This window comes from Caenorhabditis elegans, chromosome V (genome assembly GCF_000002985.6).
Source record: "Caenorhabditis elegans chromosome V".
In the NCBI taxonomy this organism is placed as follows: domain Eukaryota; kingdom Metazoa; phylum Nematoda; class Chromadorea; order Rhabditida; family Rhabditidae; genus Caenorhabditis; species Caenorhabditis elegans.
The window spans coordinates 16169355-16192326 of NC_003283.11; the positions used below are offsets into that span (position 1 = coordinate 16169355).

At 35.3% G+C, this 22972-nt stretch overlaps 7 protein-coding genes, 2 non-coding genes and 3 pseudogenes across 13 annotated transcripts; 9 read left to right on the plus strand and 3 right to left on the minus strand.

Moving 5' to 3' along the window:
- Window positions 1–887: 887 nt before the first annotated feature.
- On the minus strand, window positions 888–2467 carry K05D4.9 (Serpentine receptor class r-10). Its single transcript, NM_001028860.3, has 4 exons — window positions 2078–2467; window positions 1800–1887; window positions 1084–1749; window positions 888–1037 (listed from the first exon to the last, which is right to left on the minus strand). Exons 1-4 carry the CDS (start codon window positions 2171–2173, stop codon window positions 961–963), a joined length of 927 nt encoding a protein of 308 aa, NP_001024031.2. The 5' UTR covers window positions 2174–2467; the 3' UTR covers window positions 888–960.
- A 1924-nt stretch (window positions 2468–4391) lies between these two features.
- Window positions 4392–6503, minus strand: cyp-33D1 (CYtochrome P450 family). The gene is made up of 6 exons (NM_074675.4): window positions 6274–6503; window positions 5892–6118; window positions 5553–5687; window positions 5202–5500; window positions 4801–5149; window positions 4392–4748 (listed from the first exon to the last, which is right to left on the minus strand). Exons 1-6 carry the CDS (start codon window positions 6464–6466, stop codon window positions 4473–4475), a joined length of 1479 nt encoding a protein of 492 aa, NP_507076.1. The 5' UTR covers window positions 6467–6503; the 3' UTR covers window positions 4392–4472.
- K05D4.11 lies at window positions 4600–4693 on the plus strand. The gene has a single exon (NR_070068.1). It is a non-coding gene; the product is annotated as an Unclassified non-coding RNA K05D4.11 (non-coding RNA).
- Window positions 6504–6932: 429 nt separating the features above from the next.
- On the minus strand, window positions 6933–8137 carry K05D4.5 (annotated as a pseudogene). Its single transcript has one exon. A coding segment is annotated over exon 1 (1205 nt).
- Window positions 8138–9177: 1040 nt separating this feature from the next.
- Window positions 9178–10612, plus strand: K05D4.1 (annotated as a pseudogene). Its single transcript has 4 exons — window positions 9178–9352; window positions 9694–9781; window positions 9836–10501; window positions 10545–10612. Coding segments are annotated over exons 1-4 (997 nt in total).
- A 683-nt stretch (window positions 10613–11295) lies between these two features.
- Window positions 11296–12507, plus strand: str-106 (Serpentine receptor class r-10; the record flags this gene model as incomplete). Its single annotated transcript, NM_074676.1, has 4 exons — window positions 11296–11493; window positions 11540–11627; window positions 11732–12397; window positions 12443–12507. 4 exons carry the CDS (start codon window positions 11296–11298, stop codon window positions 12505–12507), a joined length of 1017 nt encoding a protein of 338 aa, NP_507077.1.
- A 548-nt stretch (window positions 12508–13055) lies between these two features.
- Window positions 13056–14186, plus strand: srz-13 (Serpentine Receptor, class Z; the record flags this gene model as incomplete). The annotated part of the gene is made up of 3 exons (NM_001028859.1): window positions 13056–13604; window positions 13722–13919; window positions 13971–14186. The coding sequence occupies 3 exons, from the start codon at window positions 13056–13058 to the stop codon at window positions 14184–14186; spliced, it is 963 nt and encodes a 320-aa protein (NP_001024030.1).
- 21ur-13343 lies at window positions 13144–13164 on the plus strand. The gene has a single exon (NR_070069.1).
- On the plus strand, window positions 13864–17598 carry srh-277 (Serpentine Receptor, class H; the record flags this gene model as incomplete). Of its 2 annotated transcripts, NM_001269770.1 has the most annotated exons (4): window positions 16049–16361; window positions 16784–16968; window positions 17013–17255; window positions 17300–17566. In NM_001269770.1, 4 exons carry the CDS (start codon window positions 16049–16051, stop codon window positions 17564–17566), a joined length of 1008 nt encoding a protein of 335 aa, NP_001256699.1. The 2 variants fall into 2 exon arrangements, with proteins under 2 accessions (NP_001370285.1, NP_001256699.1); NM_001383475.1 differs by having other exon boundaries at window positions 13864–16968; window positions 17300–17598.
- On the plus strand, window positions 14303–15418 carry srz-14 (Serpentine Receptor, class Z; the record flags this gene model as incomplete). Its single annotated transcript, NM_074677.3, has 3 exons — window positions 14303–14854; window positions 14907–15104; window positions 15154–15418. The coding sequence occupies 3 exons, from the start codon at window positions 14303–14305 to the stop codon at window positions 15367–15369; spliced, it is 966 nt and encodes a 321-aa protein (NP_507078.2). The 3' UTR covers window positions 15370–15418.
- A 775-nt stretch (window positions 17599–18373) lies between the features above and the next one.
- On the plus strand, window positions 18374–19775 carry srh-280 (annotated as a pseudogene). The gene is made up of 4 exons: window positions 18374–18552; window positions 18877–19295; window positions 19347–19579; window positions 19666–19775. Coding segments are annotated over exons 1-4 (941 nt in total).
- A 1655-nt stretch (window positions 19776–21430) lies between these two features.
- srh-281 (Serpentine Receptor, class H) lies at window positions 21431–22908 on the plus strand (the record flags this gene model as incomplete). The annotated part of the gene is made up of 3 exons (NM_001356769.3): window positions 21431–21743; window positions 21902–22320; window positions 22648–22908. 3 exons carry the CDS (start codon window positions 21431–21433, stop codon window positions 22906–22908), a joined length of 993 nt encoding a protein of 330 aa, NP_001343592.1.
- Window positions 22909–22972: the final 64 nt, after the last annotated feature.

A 22972-nucleotide genomic window follows, 5' to 3' on the forward strand; every position in this document is an offset into this window, starting at 1 on the left:
TTTTGTTAACAACATGATATCACTGATCTTACATTAACTACAAAATACTCTAAAATGAAACTAAACTTATGGATTTTCAGGGTCACGTATACATTAAAAAACATGAGTTTTCTAGAATAAAAATTCCAGTTCAAGCAAAACACATTTTTGATGGTAGAGTGCGGCCAGTGGGAGAATTGTTTTGAAACATGTCTATGTGGCCACAATGACCAAATATGTATCATGATCTTAATAATTCAAAAAATTCAAAATTTGATATGATTTTTAAAATTGATAACATCTCAGTTTTCCCCGGTATGGGGTTATTCAAGTAGCGTCGGAAAAATAAAAATTGTAGAAAAATGACGTCACAACTGTATTAACATACAAAAATATATGTTTTTTATTTTTCCATTTTATTTTTCCCACACTACTTGAATAGACTTTTACATATACAATGAAGTGACAAAGTTATATGACTTGTGATCAATTATAAAAGATCACAACAAAACAGTAATCGAGCTCCATGAAATCGTCTCATAGCTCATTTCAGAAAAATTTCGGTTAAAAATAAGGAAATTTCTTGCTAAAAATAAAGCGGAAAATACGCCAGATCTTTTGAAGTGGAATGGTTGTTTTATATCTATCATGATTTTTCATCAACAACAGGTGAATTAAATGTTTTGAAGGAATTTCTCATTTGTACCAACAATGTGAATCACTGATTCTTGAACCACAAAATACGCTAGAAATGTAACGTATGACATGTTTTTAAGATCCCGCCAAAATAAATATGTATATGTTCAATATAGACTTTCGCAGTTGTCTGTCAAAACTTTACTTTTCCTGTTCAATTTTTGCAACACTTTGCCAAACTTTTTGCCTCTACCTTTCTGTCAGAGGCTATAATTTCGTTTTTCCATTTTTATTCAAACAAAACATTTTTATCATAGATTGTAACTATATAGTCGTAAATGCATCCTAGGTTATGGTTGTTGGATTGTAGAATTTGCTGGAAACGTGAGTAACTCGATTACTTTTGTAGCACGGGAAGATTCCTGCAAAGGTTCAGATAGTTATCAAGGTTCACCTGTGACTACTAACCGAGCAATCTCCGCCGGAAAGTTTTGATGCAACATATGGCGACAAGAGGTTCGAAGCATGGATATATTGAAAATGAAATCATGATTAAATTTGCATTTTCTCCAATTCTGATTCCAAAAACTGGGAACAAAACTAAGCACGATACTGGGAAAAATAAAAATATACTTGGGAATATAGTTTGGACCACCAAAGTTTTGAACAATTGGTTCTGAAGTTCTCGATAGTTTAGACTAGCCATTCCACCAAGATTATATAAATGATTGTAAGTTTTCACACCAAATATGCTCAAAAGAATGATTGCAATAGCTATATTGCCAGCAGTATAGCCTTCAGCAATAAAGGAGGGAATATGAAATTTCCATTCACCAGTTGAATTGTCTGTGTAATAGTAGTGAGGTCCTGTATAGGTATATTCATTTGGTTTCAGGCAGTAAGCTTCCCAAAATTCAGGAATAAGCTTTTCATCTTTCATTGGAGACGGGGAATTTAATTTGATGAAGCAGAAAAACCAAATCACAAAGTTAATACTGAGAGATATAATCCAAACGGGAGCAGCTTTTGAAGAAAATATTGAGAGACTTGTGGGAGATGCTACGGATAAATATCGGTAGTAAAAATGAATTGCAAGCATGGTTAGCACTAATCCATATGATGAACATAGAACAGCTGAAATTAAAAAAAAATAATTGAAGAGGTTCAATATAACTAATGTTTACCTAGAGCGATTTGCGCGGTAGAATATGAGTATCCAGAGCGTTTGAGATCCGTGAATATTATGAAAGAAGTCTTGGTGATGTGCATGTTCTGAAAAGTTGTAAACTATTAAATACGGCAGTCAAGGACCTACCAAAAGAGGATTCAGGGGACTGAAACAAAAAAGTGCCGCAATTTGCACTTTTTAAAACCCACCCACACAAATTTTATGTTTAACTATAGCTTTCAGAAAACATAGATTTGCTTAAAAAATCAAAATTTTAGCCCCAGAAATACATACCGGTTTGATGAAAAAATCGCAGCACGAGAAGAAAATCCCGACTGTTGAAAAAGCGAACATAAGATATTTGTAGCTACCAAAAATCTTTTTAGGCATTTCACTAATCAAAATCAGTACGATAAAATTGAGAGTGACCGATAATCCGAATCCAATGTTTCCAGCGTAAAAGTTAGACTCCAGTCAAAGAGAGGAGCACATTTTCTGGAAAAATAGGTGTTAGAAGATAAGTATGCCACAAATATTTTTTTAGTATGAAAGAGAAAAAATAAAAAGTAATTCAGAATGAAGAAAGTTTATGTACATAGTTTTTTTTCTGGAAGGTTTTTTCACCCAAAAATAATTCCAAGTAAATGTACATATAGTGGCAAAAAGGATATAGCATATATTTGTAAATTAGAAAAACAATCATTGAAAGGGAAAATATTTTCAATGGTGGCGGAGAAATCATGAACCAATATAACACAATTGAAACCTAATTTGAAAATCTTGTTTTAGTCGGTCAGAATTACAGCGGACTTTGACATGTCAGCTGAAATGACTGATTTACATGATTTGTGACTTAATCAGGTTTTCAAATTTTCAAAGATCAGATCAAAAAAGTACTCGAGCTTATTGAAAGTATTTCATAGCTTAATTCAAGTAATACAATTGTCTATACCAAAACTTGTAGTCTATTTTCAAGTTTCTGATCAACTTCACATTCTGGCAGACATGAATTATGTTTCAATTATCATAATGAACTAAAAATATTCCCAAAGCTCAGGATCCTTGTTCTCTGAATTTTAGCGCGCTTCCTTCAAGAGCATTCAGTTAGCAAATCGGGATAATGTTAGTCAAATGATTGCATTGTTTCAGATTAATGAAACATCGTGCGATATTTCGCAAATAAATTCAAATCAAAATCATCTGAAAATTGCAACAAAAAAAAATTGCTCAAAAAAATCAGAGTACAAAAATGAAACCACGTGAGTCCTAAAACCCGTAGGTGGATTGAATTTTTCCTACAGAACAGCTGATGAACTATTCCTTTTGCAGAAACCAACTTCTGTTTTAGGAATTTACTTGCTCTCAAGGAGGCTTGATATTTTGTACTTTTACTAAATGAGAGCATTATGTTTTGGGGTAGGTCATGTGCAAACTTGTGATGTGCCAAAAGTTTTCAAACTGTTAAGAAAATGGAAACGTCGAACACATTTCGAAAATCAGCTGGAATTGAATACAAGATCACCTGCAGTTTTTTTTCAAATTTAGCTCTAAACTTACATTAGATAAAACATTTAACAACAGCAGCATTATAAGAAATGAATTTTTCATTTACTAACACAAAAAAAAACTTCTGAACGGCTTCCGGCTTCCGGCTTATAAACTATACAGTTTGGCACCAAGGAATTCAATTTTTTCGGATTCCATGAAAGTACTAGGAATATTCCCATGGCTTTGGTTTCTCTGTTAATGTGAATTGTTTTCAAAAAAAATGTTTTCAAGTCAGAATTGTTTGAAAAAAACGTCAGCCATTTTGTTATTTTTCTAAAAGTTCGAAATTTCTTTTCTTTTTAATTGTTTATGAAAAGTGTCGCATACGTAATGTGTGAAAAGGTTTTGCATTTAATATTTGTTTTGAGTACGATAAATGTTTTTTTAAACTTTGTACTGGTTTAGTTAGATTTTCCAATGCAAGACACGCAAATTTTTAAATGGAATTTTAACAGAGTCAATTTGAGTTTCAAACGTTTAACTAGCAAATAGGAACAAGCAATAAATATATTTTTTGGCAGCAGTAATAAACTTATTATGCAGGATTTGGGTAACTAGTCAAGTAAGCAGACATTTTCGTATCGCATGGAATAACCAAACACCGGAATCAAAAGTTTAATAAAAAGTTAAATGACACGTTCTCATTGAATTTTTGAAGGCAATGTAATTACTATATACATTTTTAAAGCTGATGCAAAAATATCTATGATTGAAGCTCGAAAAGAGTTAGACGTAATAGTGAAGATGTTAGCATAAAACACAACTGAAACGGATGATAGAGTAACTTTGGAAAGATATGGTCTCTGAACAAAGTTTTGGGGACTACAAAATATCATTTTTATGCATATTTTGATGTTTTGAAAATCTGAAAAATGTACAACAAAAGACCCCATGCACCGACAACATCAAGTGCAAAAAGTGAGAAAAAAAGAACAATAAATTCTAATTCTGAAGGCATCTAGGTGGCAAAACTATTGAAAGCTTGAAAGGAAGTCAAACGTAATTGTAGAAAAGTCGTTATAAACAACATTTTTAAACGAATGAAAGCACAAATTTTGAGTAAACTTCATGGGTGTTTTTGGGAATAATAGAAAAATTTAGATACATTGAAAACTCCTTATGCAACATGTAAACAACAATTCTATACATATCTCTTATTCAAAACCGCATTAAACTTCCTTGGCGTCACGAAATTGTCCTTTGACTTGTCCAAATCCGGCAGGTTTCCACTAAAATCTAGTTGAACATCATAACGATTGAAAATGTTTGCAAAAAATAGGAAAAGCTCCATTCGCGCAAGACCTTCTCCCAAACATTGTCGTTTTCCAATTGAGAACGGGATCACTTCGTCGACTTTTTTCAGCTTGCCGTTTTCAATGAAGCGGCCCGGATTGAAGCAATGGGCGTCGGGGAAGATCTGAAAAATTGTGAAGCATTTTTTGAGCAATGTTTCGGTTGTTCCAAATTACCTGCTCATCCGACATGACTGTCCCAATTTGTGCAATGACGCCTGTCCCCTTTTTCACGGGGTATCCTTCAATAACAGTATCCCTAGTTGCGACGTGTAGCAAATTGAAAGGAATTATATTTGCGCAACGTTGAGTTTCATTGATAAAAGCCGTAAGATAAGGTAAGCAATTCTTATCAGCAGTGGTGATAAGTCTATCATTACCAATGACTCTGTCTAGCTCTTCTCGAATTTTCAGCTGTACGTCGGCGTTATGAAGATAAAATGAGAATCCCCAGGTAAGGGTGACTGTGGTTGTCTGAAGTCCGGCCATCCAGAGATCAAAACACATTGCGTAGAGTTGTTTGTTGCTGAATAAAAAGCATTTCAGCAAACCCCGAAACTACACAGGCTTCTCCTCACCAAAACGTCTCATGATCTCCATCGGCTTCTCGTTTTTTCTGCTCTTTCAGATAAGCTTCAACATAATCATAACTTTCCACTGTGTCAAAATCAATTTCCTTTCGATGTTCCTCAACTTGTTTTACAAAAAACACATCCAATTCCTCTTTCATCCCTTTCGTTTTGTCCCCCAAAGTAGGTCCCGGTATGATCTTTGAACTCCACGGAACCAAAAATTGAATGAAATAGCGAAATTCTGAAGCAACATCTCGTAAGCCATCGATAAGAGATTTCAGGTAGGTAAACTCGTCGCGTTGATTCTGAAATTTAAAGATTTGAGATAAATTAAGTACAGGATCGGGGAAAAAATACCGTTTCAAATCTTTTATTGAACAATGTCAGATTGATAACATTCCCAACACCTCTGTCCAGTACACTCGGAAGATCAATTTCTTCCCCCAAATGTGAATTGATGTCCTTGAATTGTTCTTCGATTTCTAGAAGAATCTGAAAAATGAAATTAAGAAAAAATTTTGGAGTAGGCAGTAAATATTTTTAAAGGCGTCCTAGGCCACCTAAACGCCTACCATTAACAAAAGTACCTCTGAACCAGTTTTGTTCGTAACCAAAAAAAATCTACAAGTCTGCTCACTTTAAGCTCACGGCACGAGTCAGCTATAAAGTAGGCCGGCACGTGCCTACCCAAAATACCTTTTCTTGCATCAAATCCTTGCCGAGTCCCAAATCTCTCAACTGGCTAAGTGTGAATCTTCTGTGTTCCCTCCACATTTCTCCATTTGTATCCAGTACACCATAGTTTCGCTGAAGCTTTTTCTTATCAATTTGATTGAGTTGTTTATCGGCAAATGTATCTCCGTCCTTCACAAATGTTTCCTTCATAACTTCATAGGAAGTGATAAAAATGAATGGTCGATCAGCTGAAAGAAATGATAAGAATATTTGAAAATTTGAGTAGAAAACATTATCTTTTGAATGGATATTTTCAATTTTAAATTGACAACAATTTTTGCTCATCTTATTCTATTGAAAAGTAAGCAAAACGTGTTGGCAATATATTTTTTCATTCACTTACCTAGCCAAAATGTGAAAACGGGGCCGAATTCCTTTTTCCATTTATGAAAAATATCATATCCAAACTTTTGGAGTTGCAACAAATTTCCAACAAGTGGCAAGGGTGTAGGTCCAGGCGGATAATTTCTTCTTTTCCACGAAAAATGATAGGCAAAAAATAGAAAAATTAATGACGATATTAATAAGAGCAACATTGAAACAATAGTTGCCCGAGGGAAAAAAGAAAAATATCAAAAACCCTCATTGGAATCCACTTTTAACCTAAAATATTACATCAAATCATGATTTGTGACCGACAAAACACACTTGCGAGGTCACCCGTCTCTTGTGGAAAATTGAGTCTCTAGTATGTCAACATAGAGAACAAAACCGACTAGTTACCCGCTTTATTTTGCAATTTGAAATTTGCTGATTTTTTTTGAGGTGTGACTGGGGCCACTCGCCAATAAGCTTCCCTTGTCTTTTTTTTAATTTTCGTTCGAAAATGTTTTATAAATTTTTCCCGTTCGGAGCCGTCGTAGATATGTTTGTTTTATAGGTGTCTAGACAAAAATGACGTGTCAAATTAGTCACAAAAAATTTCAGAGTATGCATCATCTTTATTTTTCAATGTTTTGAAAAAAAAACAAATGTTCAATTAGAGAACGCAACCATTGATTTTTGTGACATCGCGTGAGTTTTGTTGTGACAGCATGGCACGAAACCTGTAAAGTTAATTAATTGAGTTTAAAAACTAATTGAAAACTACCTAGCAGTCGCATTCTGAAACTTTTTATACAATACATTGCTACTAGTGGTTCAAAAATCGGATAAATGGAGACAGCAATTATAATTAAATTGCCAAGTTCACCAATTCTCACTCTAAACAGAGGAATGGTCACTAGGCACGATACAGGCAGGTACATGAAAATTGTTGGAATTATAGTTTGGAGTACTAGAGTTCGGAATAGTTGATTTTGAAGTTCCCGGTTGTCTTGGCTTGAAATCTTACTGAAGTTATAGAGATGGTTGTAGATTTGATAACCAAAATATGTTAGAAGAATAAATCATAAGATAATAATGGAGCCAGTTGTTCCCTCTGATGCTAGAGATGGAATGTACGGCGTGATCACTCCTGTTGAACGATTTCTGTGGAAATATTCAGCTCCAGTATAAGTATATTCAGTTGGTTCTAGATTATACGTCTGCAGAAATTCTGGAATAATAGCTTCATCTTTCAGTTCACGTGGAGCATTCAGAACGTAGCAGCAGTAAAACCACAAGGAAAAATTGGCAAAGACAAGGAGAGCCCAATTGATGCAGTTTTTTGCGGAAAACATCTTTTTGAGCAGTAATGGTCTTGAAACAGAAAGAAGACGATAGTAGAAATGAATTGTGAGCAGTGCAAAGAGCATTCCGTAAGATGCGCAGAGTAGAGCTGAAATTTCAGTAAAGTTAAAATATTACTAAATTAAATAAATGTCAATAATAATTTTTTTTCAGCAATTTGCAACCTTTCTCAAACAATAAAAATTACGCTCCATCTGTACTTACACAAAAATATTTCTCCCATAAATTTGGAGAGCTGAGAAGTTGAAAGAACTGTGAAGATCACAAAGGAACTCTCGGTAATGTGAATATTCTGAATCAAGATTTGAAATACAGATTTTCTATTTTTTTAACCTTACCGGTTTACATATATAATCTACGAATGAATAAAAAACTCCCAATGTTGAAAATGAAAACATTAGATATTTATATTTCCCAAATGTTTCCCTGGGCATTTCACCAATTAACAACAGAAGGACAGTATTCAAAATTATGGAAAGTGTGAAACCAACTGTTTCGATATAAAAATTCAGCTTCAACCACTGCTCAGAGCTCATTTTCAGCGATTTTTGGTTTAGAATAAGAGTCACTGTTCACAATATTACTAATGAAATGAAAGATACATTTTGTGTGGGAAGGCACACATTTCTTGTTTTTGGAAATAATATTTTGCTGATTTTCTTGCTGTTATATTTTAAGACACTCAGAAAATACTAAAAACCGGGAGATTTGGAGAGACAAATAATCTGTAATGAGAATGGGCATAGAAAAGTTAGTAAGTAACAAAATTAAGATTAATTTCAGACAGCTGAAACACACGAATTGACATTAAAGATGTTAGCCAGTTTTGACTCTATTCTAATCAAAATTGTGGCCAGCCTTTCAAAAAAAAACTCAAAAAAGAAGATCTTTAAAGGAATAGGAAAATTCACTATTGCCGCAAAAATTTTGATTTGAACTTTCCAAATTATTTTTTTCGTTGCGACTTTGGATTTCACGCCAAACTTACGATCGGAAATAAAATATATTTTCCGCAAAACATTTCAAAAGGAAATTTGAATTTTGCGCCACATTTTTGTTCATAGAACTTTTTCATAGAAGCTTTTTCATAGAACTTTTTCATTTTTCACTTTTTCATAGAACTTTTTCATTTTTCTTTTTCATAGAACTTTTTCATTTTTCATAGAACATGGTGTCAGTGTGCCCCATTTCGGTTTGATCTACAAAAAAATGTGAAAATTTAGACGCTGATTTCACGTGGTGTCAAAGTGTCCCCTTTTGGTTTGATCTCCGAGAAATGCGGTAGAAGAGACGCAGCCTTTTCAACTGATTTCGCATGGTTAAGAACGTGACGTCACATTTTCTTGGGGAAAAAACCCCGCATTTTTTGAAGATCAACCCGCAATGAGACAGCCTGGCACCACGTGTGATTTCTGAATTAATTTCACATGGTTAAGAGTGTTCTGACGTCACACTATTCTCAAATTTTTTTCGCAAATCTTGTAGATCAATGCATAAAGGGACAACCTGACATCCATTGTTACTGGCTTGTCAATCGCCACGGCTAACGCTCTTTGTCGAAACGGAGCCAAGTTTTATGACATTTCTAGTTAGTTGTTGTCTTCGTAACATTTTCATCTCACAAGGGACTGTTTGGATTGTAGACAATGTCTTGGACTTTGATGCGTTGGAAACACGTGGTGTACGCTTGTTTTCTGATTTTCAGATAAATCCCAAAGGGACTTCAATATTCAAGTTATATGATGTACCAGGTATATCCTCAGTATCAGTTTTATATAAAAATAATAATTGTTTTGAAAAAGTTGCTTATCTTGTTCGAATATAGTGACATACGAAACATAAAAAATGTGCTCGACGGCTTGGCTTGACTTGAACTTTTACGCTGAAACTGTAGGATTCTTTCTATCTATTCTTCTGAATTTGACACTTTTGATTTTGATAATAAAAATTCCAAAAAAGATATTCGGCAGTTACAAGTACCTGATGTTTTAGTTTTCAACAGGTGGAATTGTCTTTTCCTGTTGCGATTTTACCATAAAACCAGTAGGATTTTTCTTACAAATATACTTCAATTATACACTTTGAATTTCAGAACACCCACATCACGCAGAGGTCATTTGTAATTTTTAGTGTTCTCAGAGAATCTGTTTTATCAAAGCCAATGACAGAAGTTGCGTTGGGTAAGTAGTGAAAATTGAATGCGGATCGCAAAAAGAATTAAGCCTTATTTACAGCTATTCTTTGTGCATCTTTCGAAATGCTATTGGCTCTATTGACCATTCATTTTTACTATCGATATCTCTCAGTGTGCGCCCCAAACAAGCTTACAAAATTTTCACCGAAAAACTGCATTTGGTGGGCTCTCCTTGTCGCATCCAATTTCACTCTTTGGTTGTATTGCTGTTATATCTGGAATGCACCATCTCCGATCAAAGATGAAATAATTTTTAAAGAATTTCCAGTAGCTTACTGTCTAGAACCGGATGAGTATATGTATAGTGGAGCACAATATTTCTATATAGACCACCCATCCGGAATGCTACAGTTCAATTCACCTTCATTTCTTTCTGAAGGAATAACCGGCTCTATAATGGTTATATGTCTTGCTCTTCTGACTTATTTCGGATACCAGACCTACCAACATCTTCAAAAACTGGTACAAATGACTAGTTTTGTGAACATGGATCTTCAGAATCAGCTTTTTCAAGCTCTAGTGCTTCAAACTATAATACCAGCCGTCTTTATGTACTTACCAGTTTCATGTCTAGTACTATTCCCACTGTTTGGTATAAGAATGAGAGAAGTTGCCAATTTGGTTATAATCTCTGTATCTATTTATCCATGTTTTGAGCCAATGGTCGCAATGTACTGTATCAAACGATTTCGCCGACAAATCGGAAGTATGTTCAACTTTGAAAGCAAATTATTCTTATGAATTTTCAGATTTCCTGTTTTGTCGTAAACCAATAGTATCACAAGTGCAAATTCAACCATTGACATGCCCATTTTGAAATTGAAATTAATTTATTCATCATGGATTTGTCGATGCACGCACATCATACTATATATATTTACTTAATTCATACTTATAAAACAAAACATTAATTAGTTTTTCTTTGAAATGTTTTAGCTTTCGTTTGCCAAAATATATTGTTTCAACTGGAAACCACAATGTTTACGCAAAATTGCAGAAATTGGTCAAATAATTTTCATGGATAGTGCTGTCCCCATTTTGAAATATAAAGAGCAGTAACCGATAGGAAACAAGGGAAAAATAAGGGGGAGCGCGGATCGACACCAGCACGTCGTGTCAGAGTGTTCCATTTCGTTTTGATCTACGGGTATTGCGGGAGAAGAGACGCAGAGTTCTCAACTGATTCCGCATGGATAAGTGTGTGCTGATGTCACATTTTTCTATGAGAAAAATTTCCGCATTTCTTGTAGATCAAGTCGTGGGACATGGGACAGCCTGACATCACGTGCACCAGATATTTCCCCCGATTTCAGATGAAAGACTAAAATTTCAAACGTCACACCAAAAATTTATAGACAAAGAACCTAATCCTCAAGACTGTCTTGAAGGCTGCCTTTACCAAAAAATAACTGATTTCTCAATAGAATTGTCTGTTATGATTTCTATAAAACTTTCCTCGTCCACTATGAAATCTTATAATACGAAACGAATAATAACAAAATGTGCTCCGCAGCTTGGCTTACATTTAATTTTTATGCTGAAACTGTCGGATTTATTCTATCCGTGATCCTCAACGTAATCCTTTTAACCTTGATTAAAGGAATGCCAAATAAAGTTTTCGGAAATTACAAGTACTTGATGTTTTCATTTTCAGCCCTAGGGGTTGTGTATTCTTGCATTGATTTTATTGTGAAGCCCGTGAGCAGTTACTTGATAATTGCTGGATTAATTAAGTTTTTTTCAGAACTCTCATATAACCGAGCGATCTTTTGTGATTTTCAGTGTTTTGAGAGTAACAAAACTGTCAAAGCCTGTGGCCGAGGTTGGCCTGTGTAAGTTGAGTTTTTGGATGAAAATATGTTTGCCTGCCTGCCTCGTGCCCACACCAACTAACATAAGCCTGAAAGTCAGAAACACTAATTTGAGACAGTTTCAGCTCTAATGTGTGCATCCTTTGGAATTTTATTGGCTTTACTCACCATTCACTTTTACTATCGATATATCTGTGTTGCGTGTCCCAAAAAGTTATTGAGGTTTTCACTAAGAAACTGTTTTCTTTGGATTCTCCTTGTCTTATCAAATTTTTCTATCTGGTTTTATTGCTGCTATATTTGGAATGGTTCAAATGATATAAAAAATGAAATAGTTATCCCCGAATTTCGAGAAGTCTATTGTCTTGAGCCAAATGATTATGCGTACACCGGAGCTCAATATTTCTATGGAGACCTGTCAACTGGTACATTGCACATGTATACTCCATCGTTTGCCGCCGAAGGGACAACTGGCTCAATAATAGTACTATGTCTGATTCTATTAACATATTTTGGATATCAAACCTACAATCACCTCTACAAACTCGTACAACTTACTAGCCATACAACTATGGAACATCAAAATCAGCTTTTCCAAACTTTGGTCCTTCAAACTATAATACCAGCTATCTTTATGTACTTCCCAGCTTCATGCATGGTTTTATTTCCACTTTTTCAACTCAAAATCGGAGCAATTGCCAATTTGGTTATGACGTCTGTGTCTATATATCCATGTTTTGAACCACTAGTTGCAATGTACTGTATCAAACGTTTTCGAAAACGGATAATTGGTGAGATTTGCTTGAATATGGCATTTGAATTTGAACATAATTCAGGAGCTGTCTGTTGTGGTAATCCAGTAAAGAAACAAGTACGGGTGCAGCCAATGACGTGTTTATAAAAATAGTTTTAATGTATTTTTTTAAAAACTAAACTGAAGTAAATTGATGCTTTGTTTGTCTTTCTAGTAGTATTTTTTGACATTAAAATTAACAGAAAAAATTTTGAAAAAAACATTTCAACTGAAAAACTGCTGCTTAGAATGTGGTATACAAGTTGCAAACATGTTTCAACATTTCATAACATTGACATCGAAAGATATAGCGACCGACACCTTACGAGCATCATCCCCACATTTCTTCCGAGGCTCAAGAATGAGGAGTTTTCTAGAGAGATGAGATGAGTTTTGCTACTAAAAGAATTGGCGACTAGTTTTTTTGTCGATTGTAAATTGCTCCTATTTTCTTAAGCAACCACTGAAGTTGGCATCTAAGTTTAAACAATTTTAGCAGATGAAGTTGCCTGAAAACTAGCACCAAATACCAACCATTCATTAGTGGTGTTTTTAAAACATTCATCATAAGCTAAACAACAAACAACACAATTAATTAAAACAAACTAAAAATTGCAAAATCAAACATAAGTCAAAGCTCATAAACATTCCACATCATGTACAAAAACTTTTCGCAACTTATCTCCGAATCAGAGAATGTTACAGTATATTTAGAAGAGGCGCACAACAGCGAATTTGCTTTACTCGGGGGCATATGCGCAATTGTTTTTTGTGTTATATTCCCTTTTTACATTGTCGTCTATCGCACTAATAGACAGAGGGAAAGGTCTACGCCCATATTTCCAATTATTAAACACATTCATTCAACTGTTGTGAGAACTTATTTTCTACTTTTTGGTTGTTTTGTGATCATAATAATATCTTTCGCTTTGAGCTCTATGCTTCTCATCCTGGTATTTTTAATTGCTATATTATCGGCAGCATACCTAGTTATGGTTAGCAAAGTGAATCACCTTTTGATGGGAATTCTTGCTATTCAAAGATTTGGCATATGTTTCCACCCAAGATCTGAAAACTATTTGAAAATTACACACGAAACTTTAAATTGGATTGTAGCTATAGGATACGCATATTTTGTTCTTGAAAAAGTAGTATCATTTTGGATGTATTTTTGCGAATTTGAAGATGTGAAAGTTTTTTATATGGTCAGTTTGATTTTATCTATATTAATTGAGATGAGAATTTTTACAAGTGTTGTAAATTTACACAAATGAAAAAAAGTTTATATCTTCAGCGATAGATTTAATTATAAAATTTTCCAGTTTTCCTACATTTCAATGCATTTGTTTTTGTTAATTTCTGCACTAGCATACATTCCATTAATATTGAACATTTGGAAAACATCAAAGCATTTAAAATCCGCTCAACTGCACAAACTCCAAAACCACATAATGTGCCAGTTTCTGTTGATAATTGCTTCAAAATTCATATATATTCCGATATTCCTTTTCAATGGAGATGTGTGTTTTGAAACAAACTTCTCAAATTATGTTCGCTTTGTTTGTTTTCAGTGGTTTGCCGTCAACGAAGCGTTGGACGGTTACATTTCTATTTTTCTGATTCAAGCTTCATATTTGGTTTGCAACCACAGGAATTTGAAAACGTTTTTTGACTCGATAGACTCCCGAAATGTGTGCAAACTTTTTTGTTGTCCTTTCTCCAAAGGTTCCCGAGTTGGTGTTGTTGCACAGCCGGTTATGCGAATTTATTCAACAAATGTTCAGTGAACCTATATATTCTTACACAACACAATTAGTTGGAAAACTAACCTATGGCAAATTTAAGCAGGTGAATATATTTTATTTAACTTGAAATAAGTCAAACCTCATAAACATTCCACATCATGGAGAAAAACTTGTCGCTACTTTTCTCCGAATCGGAGAATGCTACAGTATTCACAGAAGTGGTGCCCAACGGAAAAATTGCTGTTCTCGTGGGTACATGCTCAATTGTTTTTTGTTTTATCTTCCCTTTTTATATCGTCGTCTTTCGCTCTAATAGACAAAGGGATAGGTCTACGCCCATATTTCCAATTATTAAACACTTTTATTCAACTGTTGTGAGAACTTATATTCTACATTTTGGATTTTATGTGATTGTAATAATATGTTTCGCTTTGAACTCTAGTACGCTTTTCATCCTGGTTTTTTTATTCCTTATATTATGGGCAGCACACTTAACTATGAGTAACAAAGTGAATCAACTATTGATGGGAATTCTTGCTATTCAAAGATTTTGCATATGTTTCCACCCAAGATCTGAAAACTATTTGAAAATTACACACGGAACTTTGAATTGGATTGTATTTATAGGATACGCATATTTTTTGCTCGAGAAAGTCATTTTTTTTTTGATGTGTTTGCGCGATTTTGAAGCTGCGAAAGTTTTTTATATGGTCAGTTTGATTTCAACTATTGTAATTTTTGGTTGAATTTTGAAATTTTCAGTTTTCCTACATTTCAATGCATTTGTTTTTGTTGATTTCTGCACTAACATACATTCTTTTAATATTGAATATTTGGAAAAAATCAAAGCATTTAACATCCGCTAAACTGAACAAACCCCAAAACTATATAATGTGCCAGTTTCTGTTGATAATTGCTTCAAAGTTCATAAATATTCCAATTTTCTTTTTTAATCGAGATGTGGGTTTTAAATCAAACTGCTTAAATTATGTACTTTTTTTGTTTTCAGTGGTTTGCTTTCAACGAAGGGCTGGACGGTTACATTTCTATTTTTCTGATTCAAGTTTCATATTTGGTTTGCAACCACAGAAATTTGCAATTGTTTTTAGACTCGTTAAAATCCCGAAATGTGTTCAAACTTTTTTGTTGTCCATTTTCCAAAAGCTCCCAAGTTGGTGTTGTTGCACAGCCGGTTATGCGAATTTATTCAACAAATGTTCAGTGAACCTATTTCTAAGAAATTTATAAACTTCAATAATAATTGCTGACGCTTTTTGTCTATTAAAAGTGCGTGTGTTGAATAGACACTCTGTTATATAATTTTTCGATAAACATTTTGAGTTTTGCTTCCGACTTTTTTGATATTTAATTGCAGATTCTGAAATCCGACCAATTATTAGTTTTGGTATGTACTGAGAAGAATCTAGTTGGGATGCATGAAAAAATTTTAACTTTAAAAATTAGAGCTAACGCTTTCCCCGTCATTTAAATCGCTCGCATCGTCGCCGGGCGACATAGAGAATGTAGCGGGTGAGGTGCGGGCTGAATACCAATTTCCTATACGGTTATCCATACTACTCACTTGCCTACCTATACCTACACCTACATGTTGAACGAATGACATATTTTAGCGTAAAATTTATCATGTCTGTAAAGTTTTTGCTTTTGAAAAATAAAATCACTAGGTTAACACACAATACTGACTAGAGACATTTCTAATAATGACATTTTCAAAGGGAAGTCTGAATAACAATTTTGCACTCACAGAGCCACGAGCCCTCGTGAAACATAATTACACCCAATCCTAGAAAACCTACAATTTGTGATAATTACCGTCACGTCGCAAGGTGTATAAATTCTGAGTGTATACCGAACTATTTTTCATTTTTATCGAAACCTTAACAATGGTCGACTTCTCATTTCTCAACGAGCCCTACTATTTCTCAATGTGCCTCTACGTTGTCGGAGCCCTCTCTTTCCCGCTTCATCTTTTTGCGGCCTACTGTATTTTATTCCAATCCCCGGCAACTATGAAACATGTGAAATGGGTCATGTTTAATTTGCATTTCTGGAATTCGTATCTCGATTTGACTATCAGTACATTCAGTCAGCCGTTCATTATTCCACCGGTTTTCGGTGGATTCTTTCTGGGATTTTTCAGCAAGATTGGGGTAAATATAAGCTTGCAAGTTTATATAATGGTTACATTACTGATGAGTAAGTTTTTGAGATATTTTGTGAACAAGCTGAATGCTGCAGGCAGCAAAACGTTGCAAAATTCTGCAGAAAGTTTACAAAATGCTGCAGAGAGTTGACAACTTTCTGCAGCACATTTATCGTTTTCTACCAACCGCGTTTGCGAATTTCTGCAGCACATTGCAAGCTGACCCACTGCAAAAAATTGAAAAAATTCTGCAGAAAATTGGGTGGCTTAGAAGTATAGCTTAATTTAGTGTTGTGTCGTGACGACGATAGAGAATAATAAGAAGGTTTATTAGTTAACCCGGAGAAGTGTGGAATAATTCAAAATACAAGAAGAGTTCACAGTGACCCTTTGCTCACGTCGATAACTAGTAAAGGTTCACGTTCCTATCCAACATTTAGTTTACTGGCATTTCTAACGTCCCATATATTTTCAGTGGTCGCCGTCGCCACAACTGCAATTTTCGAGAACCGTTTCTACATAATGTTTGCCGATCATACATGGTGGAGTTGGGGACGTGTGTTCTTCTACCTCATCAATTATTCTCTGGCGCTTTTGTACTTTGTGCCTACCGTAATCCAAATTCCAGATCAAACCGTTGCGAGATTAGCGATATTCGAGGTATGCCTGTTTCAAATGGATATAGCTTTTATAATTTTTTGCAGTTGTACCCCCAGGTCCGTCACTTTGACACCCCGGAGCATGAGATTTTTGTGGTGGCCTATGATATGGAAGTCCGAGAGTACATCGGGTATCGGCAGCTAATAAGCTTAGGTGTTATAATTATACAAGGTCTTGCATTTTTGATAATTCTGCATTGCAATATTTCAATGTCCACCAGAAATATGACAATATCAAAAACCACTTTAAAGATGCAAAGGATGTTTTTGAATGCAGTATACATGCAGGTAAACCTTCAAAAAATGTTCAGTCTATCGTCATCCAATTCCAGATCGCGATCCCTGCAATCATCATGATAGTTCCTCAAATTATACTGAACGTTCTCGGCTACCTGTACATGAACAGCCCAGAAATGAACAGTCTTGCATACATGTTCATGTCGATTCATGGAGCATCTGCATCGGTTATCATGCTCTACTTCCATGCTCCATACCAGGAATTCTGCGCAAAACTGTTCTGCAGGAGATTCCACAGCAAGCCTAAAATTGAAGTCAACTTTCTCAATTCGTCTGGAACAGAAGGAATTACGCCGTTGTGATCTTTGAATTTTTTCGCTATTACTGATTGTTTTCCTCCTGAAAAAAAGTGTCTCATGATTGCTAGCACCTGTCAAGTTACATTTCAGAAGTGTTTCAGTAATTTCTGATCAGTTGAAAGTTAATAAATTATTAAATTAGGGTTCTGATCAAATTGGTTGAACATATTTTCAGACTTTTGCGAGCTTGGCAAAGCACATGTTGACATGAAAAAAACACAATTGGGTTTATATGACGTCATATTTTCAGGGACATGTTCTTTATCCAAACTTAGCTTTTTTCCATTAAGCCTGCAGCGTGCCTACAAAGCTTCCGCATCTGGAAATGAAACCTGTGGCATTGACCTATGAATTTTTCTCCCGAGGGATCAGCCAATTATCTAGTTAGTTCTTTTCCTAATTTGAGATCTTTTTTTTGCGATATTCCAAAAAAAAAACTCGAGTGGTTAAAGTTGTTTGAGTGTGTAAATTGCATAAAATCATTGAGAAAAGAATTGGCTCAAGTCCCGCCCAATAGAATTTGGGACCATTTGGAGCAATTTATAGAACATTTTTGACTTATTTTTCCATTAAAATATTGTTACGCTATCTTCTATGAAAATTACTAACAATCAAACAGTTTGGCCACTCTAGTACCACTCTAGGTGATCTGTCAACCTCCAAGACATAAACTACCAAGAAACCAATATCAGAGCAGCTGAAACTTACTTTTTATTGAATGCTGAAATGTGAAATTTATTCATTTTATTAATCGCCCAGAAAAATTAAGTATTCGTCAACACTATTTTCAACAAATTTTCTGTCCTGAAAATGGAAGGCGAATCATTTTTCGCCGCATTTCTGGTGTTCATGTCTAGATTTAGCCGTCAGTTTGTTAACTCAACCGTATCTACTGAAGTCTACTTGGTCTGCAATACCATATGGGATTTTGAAGGAGTTTCATGTCCCATTAACACTTCAAGCGTACATGGTTACCACCTTGCTTTGCAGTAAGTTTTTTTTTCGTCTACGAACAAGTGTGCCTCTACTTTCACAAGTAGCAAAAACTTTGTGTTTTGTTATGGAAAACAGCTCAAATTTGGGAACAAAAAAACTTGAGTTTCTTAAATGCAAGCCTATAGAAATCTAGCCTACTTTGGAATTCTTTTATTCTGAAATCTTTCAGTTTCTTTTAAAAACAAAAACACTTTTTTGTTAGAATTTTGCTGTAGTTAAAAGTCACCACCATGTTATGCATGTGTATGCATGCTGTAGGCCTTGGGTAGGTCCGTAATTTTTCTCACTAGTACCTTGAAAGACTATCTTCATTTCAGTGGTCGCTGTTTCAATCATCACCATCTTCGAAAACCGTTACTTCCTTCTATTCGCCGAACACACTTGGTGGCGGTTTGCTCGTCGACCATTCCTTGCCATCAACTACATTCTCGCCATTCTCTACCACGTCCCAACCGTGCTCGGCGCGCCGGAGCAAAACAGTGCCCGAGCTGCAACTTTCAAAGAATTCCCCGAATTTCGGCAGTTAGATTCCCCGGAAAACCCGATTTATGTACTGGTTTTGAATAACCCATGGGTTTCGTATAGACAGATTGCAATGGAAGTGACAGTTGTAACAGAGGGCTTGACTATAGCTTTCCTGCTAAAATATAAAATGAAAAACGGAGTGAAAGAGGTGAAAATGTCGGAGACCACTGCAAGGTTGCAAAAAGCTTTTTTAAAAGCTTTATATATTCAGGTAGGCATGTCGAAAAAAGAAGTCTAACAACTATCCGAAACTTTTTTTTAGGTCTTACTACCGTTCATGGTGATTCTGGTTCCATCTATAGTATCCCTTTTTTCCGGAATTTTAAAAATCTCAACTCAAAGTGTTAATAACCTGGTGTACATTACGCTTTCCTGTCTACCATTGTGATGCTATTAATTCAAAAACCCTACTGAGAATTTTGTTTAGTATTGGTCGGAAAGTCAAATCGGCGACAGAAAATCACTGCCATATCGACAATTAGTCGAAGATCTGTTGTGACTGCTTTTTGATATTTTAAATTTAGTTTAGTAGAGTCTTGTCTTGAATAAAACTTTATTTATTTAAAACAAATAGCGTCGAGAAAACTGCTCAAGAATTTGTGTTGACCATTCAAAAACCGTACCGAGAATTTTCCCTTGGAATGATCTGAAAGTCCTATCGGCGACAGAAAGCGTCATCCACCTCGACTTTTTGGTTTTTTAAAATTTTGTTTAGAAGAGTCTTGTTTTGAATAAAGCATTGAAAGCGATATTGTGCTTATTTCTTTAAAAACGTTCCGAGAAATATGTTAAAAAATGTGTTCACTGTACGGTGTGACAGGCTCAGCAAAGTTACGATGTGTTGAAATTGTCTCAAAAATTCCAAAAGTATGAAATTTTTGAAAGGGGCAAATCTTTTCGTACATCTTCAACACATCGTAACTTGGCTAAACCTGCACCAAGATAGCAATAATTACGTCCACTGCACGGCTTCATACTGGAATTTTCAAAGAGTTTCTCTATTTTTCAGCTAGACACAGATACTCCGCAAAATCCAGTACTTATATACATAAATTCTCGTTTGGGAAGCAGTCATGCTTCATATCAGAAATTTTACGCAAACCTGTTCTGCAGGAGATTCCACAATAAGCTTTAAAGGGTACCGAAATTTGAGACTTCGCTTTTTTAGACCCAAAATGGCCCAAAACTACTGAATTTCGTAATGAGACGTTCTGAAAATTTTTGAAAAAAAAGTTATGGCCGTTCAAAATTTTGGAAAAAACGGCCGATTTTTAGCTAAAATCTCAAATTTTGGCAACTTATCGGTGTCGCCGCGATTGGAACTCAATTTTTATTTGATTATCATGCTTTAATGCATGTTTTGGTATTTTATTACGTGTTATTTCGTTGATTGAGATGTTTTTTTGGCCAATGGGGTCGCAAATATGAAACAATTTTTTTATATGATATAAATTCTGTAATTTTGGGCCATTTTGGGTCTATAAACGCGAAGTCTAAATTTCGGTGCCCCACCTTTAAAGCGTCTGGAACAGAGGGAATTACGCCGTTGTGATGTTTGAATTTATCTCTATGACTGATTATTTTCCTCCTGAAAAAAATGTCTCATGATTGCTAGCACCTGTCAAGTTACATTTCAGAAGTGTTTCAGTAATTTCTGATCAGTTGAAAGTTAATAAATTATTAAATGAAAGTTCTGACCGAATTGGTTGAACATATTTTCAGACTTTTGAGATTTTGGCAAAGCACATGTTGACATGAAAAAAACACAATTGGGTTTATATGACATCATATTTGCAGAGATATGATCTTTATCTAAACTCAGCCGTTTTCCATTCTGACAGACTGACGCCTGTTGCGTGCCTACAAAGCTTCCTTATCTGGGAATGAAACCTGGGGGAACTTGCTTATGAATTTTTCTCCCGAGGGACCCGCCATTCATCTAGTTGGTGTTTTTCCTGAGTTGAGATGTTTTTTTTGCGATATTCCAAAAAAAAACTCGAGTGGTTCAAGTTTTTGTTCATACGTTTGGAATAAATTGGCTCAAGTCCCACCCAATAGAATTCGGGACTATTTGGCACAATTTATATAACATTTTTGACTTATTTTCCATGAAAAATTGATATGTTGTCTTCCAGGTAATTACTTTCAACCAAACAGTTACGTCTTCAAAGACTGTGCACAAAGCACCCATTCTAAGTTATCAGTCTCCATGACCCAAACCACCAAGAAACCAATACCCGTGCAGGTGAAACTTACTTCTTATTGAATGCTGAAATGTGAAATTTATTCATTTTATTCGTCGCCCAGAAAATTTAAATATTTGTCAACGATCACTTTTTACTGAAAATGGAAGGTGAATCATTTTTCGCGAGCCCTCAATTCTTCTCCCTAACCTTGTATACAATCGGACTCTTCTCTTTTCCTATTAATTTATTCGGTGCTTATTGCATTGTATTCCAAACTCCTGAATCCATGAAATCCGTCAAATGGAGCATGTTCAATATGCATTTCTGGAGTTCCTTTGAAGATATAACAGTCAGTTTATTAGTTCAACCGTATCTATTAAAATCCACTTGGGCGGGAATTCCATATGGAATTTTGAAGGAGTTTCATGTCCCATTAACTCTTCAAGCCTATATTCTTTCCACCTCGCTTTGCAGTAAGTTTTTTTTGCTTACAGTTTTACAATGTAAAAAAAAACTGTAGTTTCGTGAATATAAGCCCCAAAAGCAAACTTCAAACTAGGTAGACCTGTAATTCATCGTTCTATAATAGTTTTAGTGTTTCATAGTACCTTGAAACAGAATCTCATTATAGTGCTTGCTGTCTCAATCATCACCATCTTCGAAAACCGTTACTTCCTTCTATTCGCCGAACACACTTGGTGGCGGTTTGCTCGTCGACCATTCCTTGCCATTAACTACACCCTCGCCATTCTCTACTACGTCCCAACCGTGCTCAGCGCGCCAGATCAAACCAGTGCCCGAGCTGTAACTTTCAAAGAATTCCCCGAATTTCGGAAGCTAGACACCCCGGAAAACCCGATATATGTTCTGGTTTTGGATAACCCATGGGTTTCGGCAAGACAGATTGCAATGGAAGTGACATACTTAACAGAGGCGTTGAGTTTAGTTTTTCTGCTGAAGTATAACATGAAAAACGCGACGAAAGGGGTGAAAATGTCAGAGAACACTTCAAGATTGCAAAAAGCTTTTTTGAAAGCCCTGTATACTCAGGTAAGTATCAAGGCTGTGCGGCAACCGAGATTTTCGGCAACTGGCAATTGCCGACGTTGCCGAACCTTAAAAATTTCGGCAACCGGCAATTGCCGATGTTGCCGAACCCGAAAAATTTCGGCAACCGGCAATTGTCGAAGTTGCCGAACCCAAAAAATTTCGGCAACCGGCAATTGCCGATGTTGCCGAACCCGAAAAATTTCGGCACCCGGCAACTTTTTGTTGCCGAAAATTCGGCAACTTTTCGGCAACCGGCAACCAGGTTTCAAAGTTTTTACTAAGTATGTCTTTAAAAAAGTCTAAAAACTATCCGAAAATTTTTTTTAGACCTCCCTCCCGTTCATGGTGATCCTGGTTCCATCTGTTGTATCAATTTTTTCTGGAATTCTAGAAATCTCAACGCAAAGTGTGAATAATCTTGTGTATATTACACTTTCCTGCCATGGATTGGCGTCTACCACCGTTATGCTATTAATTCAAAAACCATATCGAGAATTTTGTTTAGGAATAGTCGGAAAGTCAAAACGGCGACAGAAAATCACTGCCATATCGACAATAAGTCGAAGATCTGTTGTGACTGCTTTTTAATTTTTTTTTAAATTTAGTTTAGTAGCGTCTTGTCTTGAAAAAATGTTTATTTCTTAAAAAATAG